We start from the raw sequence: 13,665 nt of genomic DNA on the forward strand, positions 1-13,665 counted from the left end.
TTTTTAGTAGAGACGGGGTTTCACCGTGTTAGCCAGGAAGGTCTCGATCTCCTGACCTCGTGATCCGCCCGTCTCGGCCTCCCAAAGTGCTGCGATTACAGGCTTGAGCCACCGCGCCCGGCCCCCAATTCTTAAAATAATTAAACTTCACTATCGTTTGGATATTTCTCTGACTGCTTAACTCTCACACTCTTCTACATATTATGCCATTTCACAAATTATGACGAGCTCCATTATGAATAGTTCATTGTTTGAAAGGATGCAGTTAACAGAGTTTAAGCCCATGCTTAAACAGAGACAGATTTTTAAAAATTGGTTTTGAGTATTACTTTATGCCCATTTCAGCTACCAAGGGCAATTGCATTTTGTTCAATAGAATTTATATGAAATCCTAGTCCTCTGGCAGTGAAGGCTTATAAATTATAATCACTCTTGTTATCAAAGCAGTAAAAATGCCATGATTCATTGTCCCAATACAACAGCAAATACAGCATGCGTTAGTCAATAGCTGTGGCAGAATTGTATTGTGCCAACTGAAATAAGCTAGAAAAATATTTCCTCAAATTCCCTTTCCTGCAGGTTGGTTTAGGCTTGCTATCAATGAAATCTGCATGAGGTTTGGGAGGTATAAATTAAGCTGCAACCATTACACTCCCCAGGTTGTTCTGATCTGCTGGCCACATTGTTAGCGTGGGCAGTACCAGGGCTTCCAGGTCCTCTGGCTTCCACCAAATCTCATTTGTTAGTTTCTACCAGACTGAGTCCTGATATTTGTATAGCTCCATGACAAAAGGCATCCGTTTCTTCTTTAAGTCACCCAAATCGACCCAAACAAAGTTAGAGGTAGTAAAAGACAGACTCTGGTCCTAGTTTATGCTGTGGGTCTCAGTTCGTCCTTACTCTTCCTACTTCATGTCCGGCTTTTCTTCTATAAACATCAACAACTATAGTTACCTACAACAACCTCACACCCACTACCTGTCTCAGGCAGTAGCCTTCCATAGAATTCTTCACCAGCTCTCATGATTATATAAGGTCTAATTCCCATAATAGAACTCTTTCTATATCAATCACACAGGTGGTCTCCGATAAAACCATTATGAAAAGATCCATCTTACAGCCATAGACTAGCTGATTGTGATATGTAATATAAAGGGAAGATAAATTTGACCTATTTAAAAACACACACATGCTCACTGTATGAACTAATGACTAAAGGTCATTAGTTAATAATTTTATTTACTTCTAAATATGAAATATTTCTGCTTTTTAAATGCATATTAAAATCTATAATCAAAAAGTTGTATTAATGTTGGTATCATTTCAAGCACAATACTAAAAAACCTATCTTTTAGCATTGAATACATGTGGAATAAACACATGCACACATGTATACATACGTAAGTTACATTTAACACCATGAATAGCATGGATAGTACAGTATATTTTGCACCTAATTTGAATGGAACAGTGAGAAGCTTCAGGAATTTTCTGTTCTTAAAGCCAAAAGCCAAGATTCTCCATCTCTAGAAATAGTGTGTCAAGTTTTCAGAGCTACCATAATTTTGCAGTCTGTTTTCCTTGCTACCAACTAAAAAGGCAAAAAGTAAGTAGATGTATATTAAAATTAAATGGCAGAACTTCGGGAAAGTTTCATGAGGTCCTGCAGACATAAGAAGTTGATGATTTTTATTGTTATTGCACAAATGAGTTTTACTGTTATTGCACAAATGATTTTTACTGTTTTTTTTTACTAGGTCAAGTAAAAGGAAAACAGTCAAAAGTTGGTGATGGCATATTTGTCTTGAGACATAGCATATCTAAGTAAAATATTATTAGAGTCCCTGTTAAATACAAGATATGATGGGCAGTGTACTCTCAGAAATGAGTAGAAATCCACTTATGAAGATTATCAGACACATATAGAAGAATACTAAATACAAGTATTAGAAACTACATTTCAGTGGGACCTGGATCAACTTGCTAAATATGAGGAAAGAAGATATTGGCCAAAATCTTTTCTCCTGAAGGAACTGGTCAAATCACGATAATGGACCTTCCAGATTGTAAAATACTTACTGTACTCTAAAAGTATGTACACTGATGCACGGATGAATTATGGTGTCCAGTCAAATCTAAATAATAATTTGTTAACTAATGCCAAATATTTCATCTTCATTTCAGCCACTTAAGGACGCAATTGAAATTTCCAGTAAAAAGAAACATAAATCAAAATCTCCAAATCTTCTGAAAGATTTTTATAAAATGTCTCTATTTCAAATGCTAGCCTTACTTTGCATAAATAAATAAATAAATAAAATGCATTTAAATTTTAATCCTGACCCTAAAAGGTTTCCAAAAATTTCAGTTTATCTGTACGAGACTTGGTTCATGGCAAGTCAAACATAATTAATACCAACTTATTTGACTGTATTAGTAAAATATATTAATTCAAAATATGAATACTACCTAACTTCTGAAATAAACTTAATGACAAAGTTTTATTTGCTATGTATCTTTTACCTTATATGCAAAATTTGCTTGTTTAATTGCTTGAAAAGAAATATGGACTTGTAACCAAATACAAGTCACCTAAACGAGTTAATATATGAAATGCATTTAGATCAATACCAGGTATAAAGCAAGCTCTCCATAAGTGCTGGATATTATTATACTACTTCTGAAGGCTAGAGTTAAACTGTAATTATTTGGTTCAGCATATCAGATATTTACTCACAAACAGATATACACATACATATGAAAGATACATACATATGAAAATCTACGCTCATTTTTGTGACATGTGATAAGGCATTTACTGGCGTTCACCAAAAATCAGTTATCCGTACAACTGAAGTGCCATCAAAATTCTTGATGAAAATCGTATTTTAAAATGGATAAACTGACCATATTCTTTCATTTGTAAGATTATCCAGAGTGTCTACATAAAATTGCAATCGATATTTTCAAAAATTATAAAGGGTCTGGGGTTTTACCCTATTTGTAAGATAATGAGTTAGCCTACCAGGCTTTCATGAATACTAACAAAAGATTTGTGACTCAGAGTTCAGAGGTAAAGGACTTTATTACTCACAGAAATAGTACTAGCTAGAGTGTTAGAATTTCTTGTGCTATTTCCACTGGGTATTCGGAGGAGGGTCAGATAATACCTATACATGTGGTGAGTTGCATTATAGGAGAGGAACTCTGGATGAGAAAACCGAAATATTATATAATAGATATAGCATGCTGACCTTTAGATATTGAGGGAGATATTATGTTGATTGCACTGGACAGTGCGCGTATCTGCCCTTTGCTTCAGAGGGAGACATTTTCTCTATTTCCCAAGACCATTTGCAAAGCAACGTTCTACTTCAGAGGAAGACACTATCGTAACTGTATAAACAGTTTTTTTTAAAAAAACTTAACAAAACAATTTTTTATTATACTTTAAGTTCTAGGGTACATGTGTACAATGTACAGGTTTGTTGCATATGTATACATGTGCCATGTTGGTGTGCTGCACCCATTAACTCGTCATTTACATTAGGTATATCTCCTAATGCTATCCCTCCTCACTACCCCCACCCCACGACAGGGCCCGGTGTATGATGTTCCCCACCCTGTGTCTAAGTGTTCTCATTGTTCAGTTCCCACCTACGAGTAAGAACATGCAGTGTTTAGTTNACATTAGGTATATCTCCTAATGCTATCCCTCCTCACTACCCCCACCCCACGACAGGGCCCGGTGTATGATGTTCCCCACCCTGTGTCTAAGTGTTCTCATTGTTCAGTTCCCACCTACGAGTAAGAACATGCAGTGTTTAGTTTTCTGTCCTTGCGATAGTTTGCTCAGAATGATGGTTTCCAGCTTAATCCATGTTCCTACAAAGGACATGAACTCACCCTTTATATGGCTGCATAATATTCCATGGTATATATGTGCCACATTTTCTTAATCCAGTCTATCATTGATGGACATTTGGGTTGGTTCCAAGTCTTTGCTATTGAGAATAGTGCCGCAATAAACATACGTGTGCATGTGTCTTTACAGCAGCATGACGTATAATCCTTTGGATATATCCCCACGTGTGCATGTGTCTTTATAGCAGCATCATTTATAATCCTTTGGGTATACATCCAGTAATGGGATGGCTGGGTCAAACAATATTTCTAGTTCTAGATCCTTGAGGAATCGCCACACTATCTTCCACAGTGGTTGAACTAGTTTACAGTCCCACCAACAGTGTAAAAGTGTTCCTATTTCTCCACATCTACCTATCCGACAAAGGGCTAATATCCAGAATCTACAAAGAACTTAAACAAATTTACAAGAAAAAAATCAAACAACCCCATCAAAAAGTGGGAGAAGGATATTAGCAGACACTTCTCAAAAGAAGACATTTATGCAGCCAACAGATACATGAAAAAATGCTCATCATCACTGGTCATCAGAGAAATGCAAATCAAAACCACAATGAGATACCATCTCACACCAGTTAGAATGGCGATCATTAAAAAGTCATAAACAGTTTCTTTAAAACAGTGTGCAAAAAGGTAGTCAGGACCTCTGCTTATAAGATGTGAGAAATGTGAAGAACCATGAAAACTATATTCCAACAATTATACATGAGGATTTTGAAATTTAGTGTAATTTTATTATTTGATAGACTCCTAAATTAGAAGGTAATTCTAATTATTCACTTAATGCAGTTTTATTATGTCTCGATGTATCCAAAATAAAATTTAAAAAAATTAAAAGTTAGAGTCAAATTTGACCTTTGAAAAAGTAATGAAATTTAAGGGTTGACATAGGCATTCTGGAATGCACTGTAACTTAAGATGCATGTGCAGCTTTACATTCTCAATTGCATTCACTTGGCAAAAATTAGTGCTATTGAGGTCCTGCAATTTGAGCCACAGTAAACATGATAGACATTATAATATATCATATCATTAAGAGGAGTAAAACTAAGGACAAATATATAAAATAAATCCCTCAAGAATTTTAAAAGTCTCAAAGTTCAGGTGCATGATACAACACTTTGAAATGTATCCAAGAATCAGAATGTTATGAGAGTCTGCTTTTTTGTTCCTCTCAGATGGTTGAAATTTTGATTTCCAATGATGTTCAAAATATTTCTAACAGTCATACGGTTGCCATTTGGTTTTATTGAAATTTAGTGCAAAGAGAGATGGTTTAGTAGGATAAACAAAGAAGATTCAAAGAGCTATTGATTCAAAACAGATTCTTTCACCAGCTTAGAATGTATTCAGCTTTCATTTGCAAAACAGGGTCAACGAAGTTAAGCCATCAATAGAAATGTTACTGTGTATAACAAAGTGAATTTTAAGCACTAGAAAAATACCAAAAATGGGAGCAAAGGTGAGTAACAGCAGCCAGAATACAGGTATCTTGACTGTATTTATTTCCTTATCCAGGGTCTCTGTCCAATAGTATTATATGCTGTATTATATGTATGTTTTTCAAGTAACAGCTCTCAAGTAACAGCAATGGAAAAATTCATGAGCATTTCACTACTCTAACGCTAAAAATTCCATAGTAATTTGAAGGTTTAGAATCTACAATACGAAAAAAGACATATTAATATGATGATTTGTTTCATATCCTGTACATTCAGTTCTACAAGAGAAAATTAAATTTAGATGAATATCATAAATGTCATCACCAGCACAGGCACGCACATACTCTAAATAGAAAAAATATATAAATATGCACAAAAGCAATATTAAAAGAATAAGGGTTATCAGATAAAATATATATATATCAGATAAAATATATGTATTTAAAATATACAATTTATTTCTTATTAATATATCTATTTTATCTGATGATGATATATATATATATATATTTATCTGATAACCTGATATATATATATGAGAGAGAGAGAGCAGAAAGCATAACTATGTGCCTCAAGCTACAGGCTTGCTCTTTAACAACAAAGTCCATTCTTTGTGTAATAGTTGCTTGAATTACAGCTGTTGATTTAATATATGTGTTTGGTGCAAAACTGGGCAGAGAGTAATGACAAGTTATATTATCCCAGCTGCCTGAGGGAATGAGGAGAGGTTTCGCTTTTCTGTATGATACCATACTCAGTGACACAGAAACTATGTAGGTTCAATCCAGTGGCATGTCCTGGCTTCTGGTTTACTGTGTTGTCATAGCCATAGGAATGAACTTTTCCTTAACTAGGCCTAAGAATGGCCCACTCTAAAAGTGCATAAGATTAACCAGTGTCTTGACCCCTCTTTTCCTATTGTAGCCTTCTATCTGACAGTCCTTTACCCAGTGTGACCTGTTTAAAGGCACTTCATTTCCAGTGGACTTTTCAAGGAAATCAGTAGGAAATGGTAAGCACCCGCTGCGGAAATCAGGGATAACAAGTAAGGAGGTTGTTTGTTTACTTTACTATAAATGTTCAGGTCAGTTCCTATTTTGGTTAAAATCCTGTCTTGGAGCCCTGATGGCTGCCACAGCCACTCACACCCATTCTTGTGGTTTTCAGTATTACGCGAGCCCTTCGAAAGGAATCGTTGTCCGTAAGTCACAGCTGACTATTATTTACTCAAGATACAGTGCAGAATTTCCATCAAACTGTCCTTGTATCACTTTGGAAATCAGATGTCAAATGAAAGAAAAAGTCTCTTTCTTCTTAATATTTATTTCTTACTGTTTATTTAAATCATTGTTAAAAATAATAATGCTATTTATTTTGTTATGTTTATTAAGGAAGGGATGTTACAAATCCCAGGGAGCCATCCAATAGCTATTTCTAAAGTCATGTATTAAGAAAGAAATGCAAAAATTGCATCTGTAAATTAAAGTCCAAAAATAACCAATGAATGCCATGAATCATCTTGAAGTGCACAAAATATGTAAACTGAGGCATTACTTAAATGAGGTTAACTGAAAATGAAAATACATTTTAATAAAATTCTAAATGAATAAAATATACCTTGCATAAAAAAAGTATGAAAAGCAATATTAAAGGATCTATAAGGGTTATCAGCAAAATAGTATGAAATATATTTTCATGTTGAGTAGAACTGGAAGAAAAATATATTTCTCCTTGAAATAAAATATATAAAAACTTCTCTTTTCCTTTCTCTATATAAATCTTAATGGAGAAAAATCAAAATCTTGATTTAATGCAGAATATGAAGAAATACCAAAGGACAAATATTTTATAATGTTACAATTAATTAATTAATTGATTTTTGAAAACATTAGTAAGGCAATATTATCTACGCCATCGCACTTTTTAAAAATGTGCCATCTCTATGCTCACCCTCTATCAAAATGATTTTAATATTTTGTTCAGAAATCCTTTATACAAGGTTGCCTGTGGGGAAATGATGGGTGGGGGTTCCCCACCTCTCTTCCAGATTCAGCAAAAACCTCCCCAATGTCCTTTTAAGATCCCTTCAATAAGTTTCCCCAATAAAATTGAAACACTTTTTTTAGTAAGCCGTTGGAAAAAATGCAGGTGGAAGTTGCCTTTTTCTTCGCCCTTTGAAAAGTATCTTGGCCGGGCGCTGGTGGCTCAAAGGCCCTGTAAATCCCCAGCACTTTGGGGGAGGCCCGAGAGGCGGGTGGGCAAAATCAGCGAGGGGTCCAGGAGATCGGAGACCCCTCCCTGGGGAAAACGGTGGGGGAAACCCCCCGCCTTTCTACTTAAAAAAGCAAAAAAAAAAAATCAGCCGGCCGGCCGGTGGCGGGGGCCCTCTGTATCCCAGCTTATCTCGGAGGCCTGGAAGGCGGGGAAGGAAAAGGGGCGGGGGGGAACCGGGGAAAGGCCGGAGCTTGGCAGTGAGCCCGAGATCGCGCCACGCACTCCAGCCTGGGGCGACAGAGCGAGAACTCCGTCTCAAAAAAAAAAAAAAAAAAAAAAAAAAAAGTATTCTTGACTAGTCTGGCCAACACGGTGAAACTCTATCTCTACTAAAAATACACAAATTAGCCGGGTTTGATGGTCACCTGTAATCCCAGCTACTCCAGTGGCTGATGCAGGTGAGTCTCTAAAATCATGAGTAAGTGATTAAGTTATCCTCCGCAGGGCATTGTGGATCATGAGTTTATTGCGGCTGCTGAACTAACTGCATTTGGGCTAACCGCAAGAATCCCTTAGTTGTTTGTATTAATAACAGGGAGAGAGAGGCAGAGATAGAGAGGGAGAGAGAGGAGAAAGTTCCATAAAAGATGTGGGAAATGCCTTGAGGTGAATAGTTTTAGAAATCACAATCATAAAATACATCTGCTATCTCAGTCATTGAATGAGTTGATCCGATTATGAAATCAAATATGCTTGATTGGGTTGATTCAATCGTGAAATCAAATAAAGCTTCAGTTTGTATTATAATATGCAGATAATATGTAAGATAACTAGATAAGCATGGTTATTACCTTCAACTTTCAGACCAAATCAAATTCAGAACAATGAAACACTGCAGTAGTCACGACTGTTAAGGAGTATTGAATTAATTTCATTAACAATGTTTTCACTTAGAAATTGTCCATACTACTCTATTACATATACTAATAATAGCAATAATGACTAACATTATATTTATATTGTTAATTATTAATATCTCAGTTACATAATATTTTGCATGGGTTCCTTTGAGCCTTACAGGAATTCTGTGAGTTAGTTATTTTATTTTACTTTTTTTTTGTGAAACAGAGTCTCGCTCTGTCACCCAGGCTGGAGTTCAGTGGCATGATCATGGCTCACTGAAACCTCCACCTCTTGGGATCAAGCGATTCTCCTGCCTCAACCTCCCCAGTAACTGAGACCATGGGCACGTGCCACCACGCCTGGCTAATTTTTGTATTTTTAGTAAAGATGGGGCTTCACCATGGTGGCCAGGGTGGTCTTGAACTTCTGACCTCAAGTGATCCATCCTCCTCAACCTCCCAAAGTGTTGGGATTACAGGCACAGGCTACCATGCCTGGATGAGTTGATTATCATTATACTTACACAGTTGATGAGCCAGAAAGGTAATATATTTGTTCAAATCTATTACTTATCATCTGTGTGTTAATGGGCAAGTTCAAATCCAAATATTCCAATTGATATCACAACATCATCAGGGACACTGAAATTTTGATCTCAATGTCTAGAATAGTACCCAAAACATCCATAAATTTTTGAATGTAAAGATTCGGCCTCCCAAAGTGCTGGGATTACAGGCTTGAGCCACCGCGCCCGGCCGAATGTAAAGATTTTTAATGAAGAATCTGAATCATTATATTTCCTGATCAAGCATAGGAAATCATTCTATTTTCTGATCAAGATCAAGAAAATGGGAGTAACTATATCTGCCTCATAAAGCTATTGTTGAAACTACATTTACTAAATGCTAGTTATCATAGTAATTAGTAAAGATTCGATTTTAACAGAAAGGGAGAAGTTTGCCTTTTCAAAGGTAATAGCTGTATATAGGTAAATTAGCCATTTCTATTCATCCTCAGGTATTATCTCACTGAATATTTTAATGTAATTTGTTCATGGTAAATGTAGCTTTTTGATGTTAATAGATTTTTGTTTCTTCAGTTATACTTTTAGCATTATACTATTGAAGTTTTTTCTACTTTTCGAATAATTTCCACAAAACTATTAGAGTTGTTTCTCACAGTGATATATATGTTGTCTCACTTAATAGATGAGAAGCTAAAGCCCTAAGAAAGTTAGCATACTTGCTGACTATATTCATGAGTCAGTAGGAGTATCAGCACAAAATTCTCAACCTCTCTGGGTTCTTACTTCATTGTGCTTTCTATTTACTCCTTTCCAAAAGTTTCAAATTATGCATCAGCTAGGGATAGTATAAAATTTGATAGAACACACTTTTTTTTTTTTTTTTTTTGATCCACTGTTACATAACCAGAAAAACGTTTGCTGTACTATGAAGGTGTAAAGTGACTTTCATTTGACAGGTTCTCTCCTTACCTAATTCTAGTCAGACTCCCCTGAACTCTCTTCACAAGAAGGCCCTGACTTTCCATGTTCATCTCTGCTCGGTCCAGTTTTCACAACAATCCTGTTTAGTCAGTTTACAGAAATTCACCCACCGTTGATACGTGTGATCAAATTCCTACCCCACTGCCCTACCTCACTGTCAATATCTTATCACCCTGGCCTGCCTTCAGTCATAATCCTGTCTAATCAATTTACCCACAATTCCCATTACTCCGATGTTTCCTCTGGGCAATTTTCCACCCACTGACTCCCACTTTGCTTCTTAGCTATAAATTTCCACTTATCTTTGTATTCAGGATATCCTGTATTAAACTCAATCTCTTACCCTCATTACAAAACTTCATTGTAGCAGTACCACTGAATAAAGTCTGCCTCACTGTTTTTAATACGTGTCATGAATATTTTAACGTAATAACTATATATTTAATATGCAATTTTCAAGGATGAATTTCCCATGTTTGTTAACGTATAGGCATTAAAGATGGGGGATACCTTTGCTTTGTGATCCTCTACCTAACTTCCTTCACCTATAGGCAACATTGCTGCTAGATTGAGTCAGTCTTTTCCCAGGAACTCAGATTCCCTCTAAATCCTTCTAAACATATACATCATTGTAGGCAGCTGTAACAAATCAATCAAGTTGTCCCTTGAAAATATCTATGTATCTATACACATATGTACAGTTTGATTTATGTCTTTAGGCAACACACAGAATAAATTTATTCTAAATCCTAATACTTTTAAACACAGATAAAACTTTTAAACATATTGCTTTGTATTTTAGACATCCCCAAATATCAATTAAACACAAAATTATATATTTTAAAAATTCTGTAATTCATTTTAATTAATTTATTTAAATGATTATAATTACTTTTCATGATCTGTGCAAATACTGGGCTATTCCTCAAACCAGTCACCCACTTAATTTTCCTGACAATTTACTTTACAAAAAATGGCCTCTGTCTTTTAACAATGGTAAAAACATTGTACAGATTTCTTACTATTCATCTTTCACTCCAAAGTGCCTAGGACAATTCCTATTACATGGTCCTTTTCCAACCCATATTTATTTAAAGGATGAGTACATGGAAGGAAAGGAGAGAGGAAGAAAGAAAGGATGAAAGAAAAGAAAAAAGATGGAGAAAAGGAAAAGGAAAGAAAAGAGATAAAAGGAAAAAAATGGAAAGAAGAAAAAATAGGTAATTTAATTATGACTCAGAAATGGAAACATTTCATAGCATTTCAAGAAGAATTCAAGAGGAATTAACATAAAAATCAACCTGTGGAAAGAACCTGACTTATTGAATATAAATATGTATGCTACAAAATCACATTTTGTTAATTAATTTTGCATATATAAACAGCCAAAGAGACCAGATTTTGCTTTATTAAGGAATATTATTATTTTATATATATTCTATACATAAGTCTGTCAGTGTTCCAAAATTGAATGCTATCATTTTGTTTCTCAAGAGTGATTAAGTTTAAAAGTAAAATGTGGTGCTTCATAGAACACTAAACAAAAATAGATGACAGAGTAATAAATTACTATGTCATTACTACAGGTAGAGCATCCCTAATTCAAAATCCTGAAATCTGCAATCCTCCAAAATCTGAAATTTTTTGAGCACCCACATGACCCACAAGTGGAAAATTCCACACCCGACCTCATGTGATTAGTCACAGTCAAAATGCAGACACACAGCAGAGTTTTTTCAGCATCCCTGAGGGGAAGATAAAATTACCTTTAGGCTATGGGTATACCATGTATATGAAAAATAACTACATTTTGCTTCTAGTCTTGGGTTCTATCTGAAAGATATCTTATTATATATATGAAAAGATTCTAACCCCTTCCCCACAAAAAAAAAAAAAAAAAAAAAAAAAAAAAATCAGAAATTTGAAACACTTTGATCCCAAGCATTTTGAATGAAGGATACTCAACCTGTATAATACTTTAGTAGGTTAATGCTTACCAGGATGTCTTTTCCAGCCCACTTGCATTCATCTCTTCTGGTGTAAGATACTGGCCACACAATCTAAGGACAGAGAATAAACATTGTTTTATGTCAACTAAGTTGTCTAAGAGATCCAACACCATATAGTCTTTTAGATGACATTGGGGCAACTGAAGTAAAGAAAATTTCATAAAGACTCTTTCAGGAACCTTTCACTTTAGATCTTCCAGTGGCGTCAGTTAATTGGTGTGAACATAAGTCACTGATTCTCCATCTACCCAATAGCCTTTGCTGTATAAAAAAGTTGAGCAAGAGAGAAACTGACACATACAATAGATCTAAGCAGTGCAGTGTGGCAAGAACTGGCACACAGATTGGGAGAGGGAGATCTTGTTGAGAGGATGTGAGAATTTAGTGAAGAGAAGTAGAAACTGGCATAGAATATGGCTCAGATTTTTCTAAATTGGCCTTTATCGTGAAATAGTGATTTTGTAATTTTAACATTTGGGTGCTTTGGATACATTTCCCTGAAACAAATCTCAGCATAACATTTTAGAATAAGTAACTGAAAGGATTAAAAAAAATACTTAGAATGGAAACTTCTCTTTTTTCTCCTCTTTACTGTTTTTGTTTTTTTTGGAAAGGGAAAATATTTATAAGTAACATGGTATATGTTAGAGAAATAAAGGTAGATTGAAGAAGCAAACAGATAGCTCTAAAAAACTATTACCCTCTCTAATGTGGGCTAAAAGACTAGTTGAGAAACAATTATTTGTATTTTTATCCCTCATATTTAGTCTTCATCCTTCCAGAAAGTCCCATATTGTGTGAATATAGTCACAGTAGTAGATGAACCATGATGTTAGTGGTGGCTTGGAGGACAGTGGATTCATCCCCCCAACAATATTAATCCAAATACTCTCATTTGATTTTAATATAAAATCCCCTGAGCAATTCCAATGACTCCTATCTGTATAGGGGCAGAACAATTTGTTTTTTATTCATTTTTCCTTTCTAGTGATATTATTAATAGTTAATTTCAGTGGGAAAAAAAGTCATATATAAAAAAACAGAAATGGTGGCACTTAATCATTCGTGTCTGCTGGAAAGCTTTTAGTCTAAAATGACTGATTATCATTCATTTGGGAACCTCTAGATAATTCTTTTTTTTTTTTTTTTTTTTGAGACAGAGTCTTGTTCTGTCACCCAGGCTGGAGTGCAGTGAGTGGCGCCATCTCAGCTCACTGCAAGCTCCGCCACCCAGGTTCACACCATTCTCCTGCCTCAGCTTCCTGGGTAGCTGGGACTACAGGCACCTGCCGCCACACCCGGCTAATTTTTTGTATTTTTTATTAGAGACGGGGTTTCACTGTGTTAGCCAGGATGGTCTCGATCTCGTGACCTCGTGATCCGCCTGCCTCGGCCTCCCAAAGTTCTGAGATTACAGGCGTGAGCCACTGCGCCCAGCTAGAGAATTCAATATAAATGATCATAAACTTGGGCAAAGGCTATGATATTCAATCTGGAGAATTATAAAGCAAAACAAAACACATTTACAAACAAGGATTTGCACATACAGAAGTAATGTATGATGACTTGATAAATGCATTTCAAGTCCATGTCAAAACAGTATGCCCTAAAACTTATTGGATAGGGATAGGCATTCTTTTTTTTTTTTTTTTTTTTTTTTTTTTTT

At 35.3% G+C, this 13,665-nt stretch overlaps 1 protein-coding gene across 1 annotated transcript in view; it reads right to left on the reverse strand.

The window, feature by feature from the left end:
* Positions 1-13,665, reverse strand: part of SEMA3A (semaphorin 3A) — a 231,727-nt gene that overhangs the window by 149,085 nt on the left and 68,977 nt on the right. Inside the window, exon 3 of the mRNA XM_017852379.1 lies at positions 11,988-12,050. Within this exon, the coding sequence (XP_017707868.1) occupies positions 11,988-12,050 (63 nt within the window). The remainder of the gene's footprint in view (positions 1-11,987; positions 12,051-13,665) is intronic.

Source organism: Rhinopithecus bieti, unplaced genomic scaffold, assembly GCF_001698545.2.
Source record: "Rhinopithecus bieti isolate Rb0 unplaced genomic scaffold, ASM169854v2 scaffold_34544, whole genome shotgun sequence".
In the NCBI taxonomy this organism is placed as follows: Eukaryota; Metazoa; Chordata; class Mammalia; order Primates; family Cercopithecidae; genus Rhinopithecus; species Rhinopithecus bieti.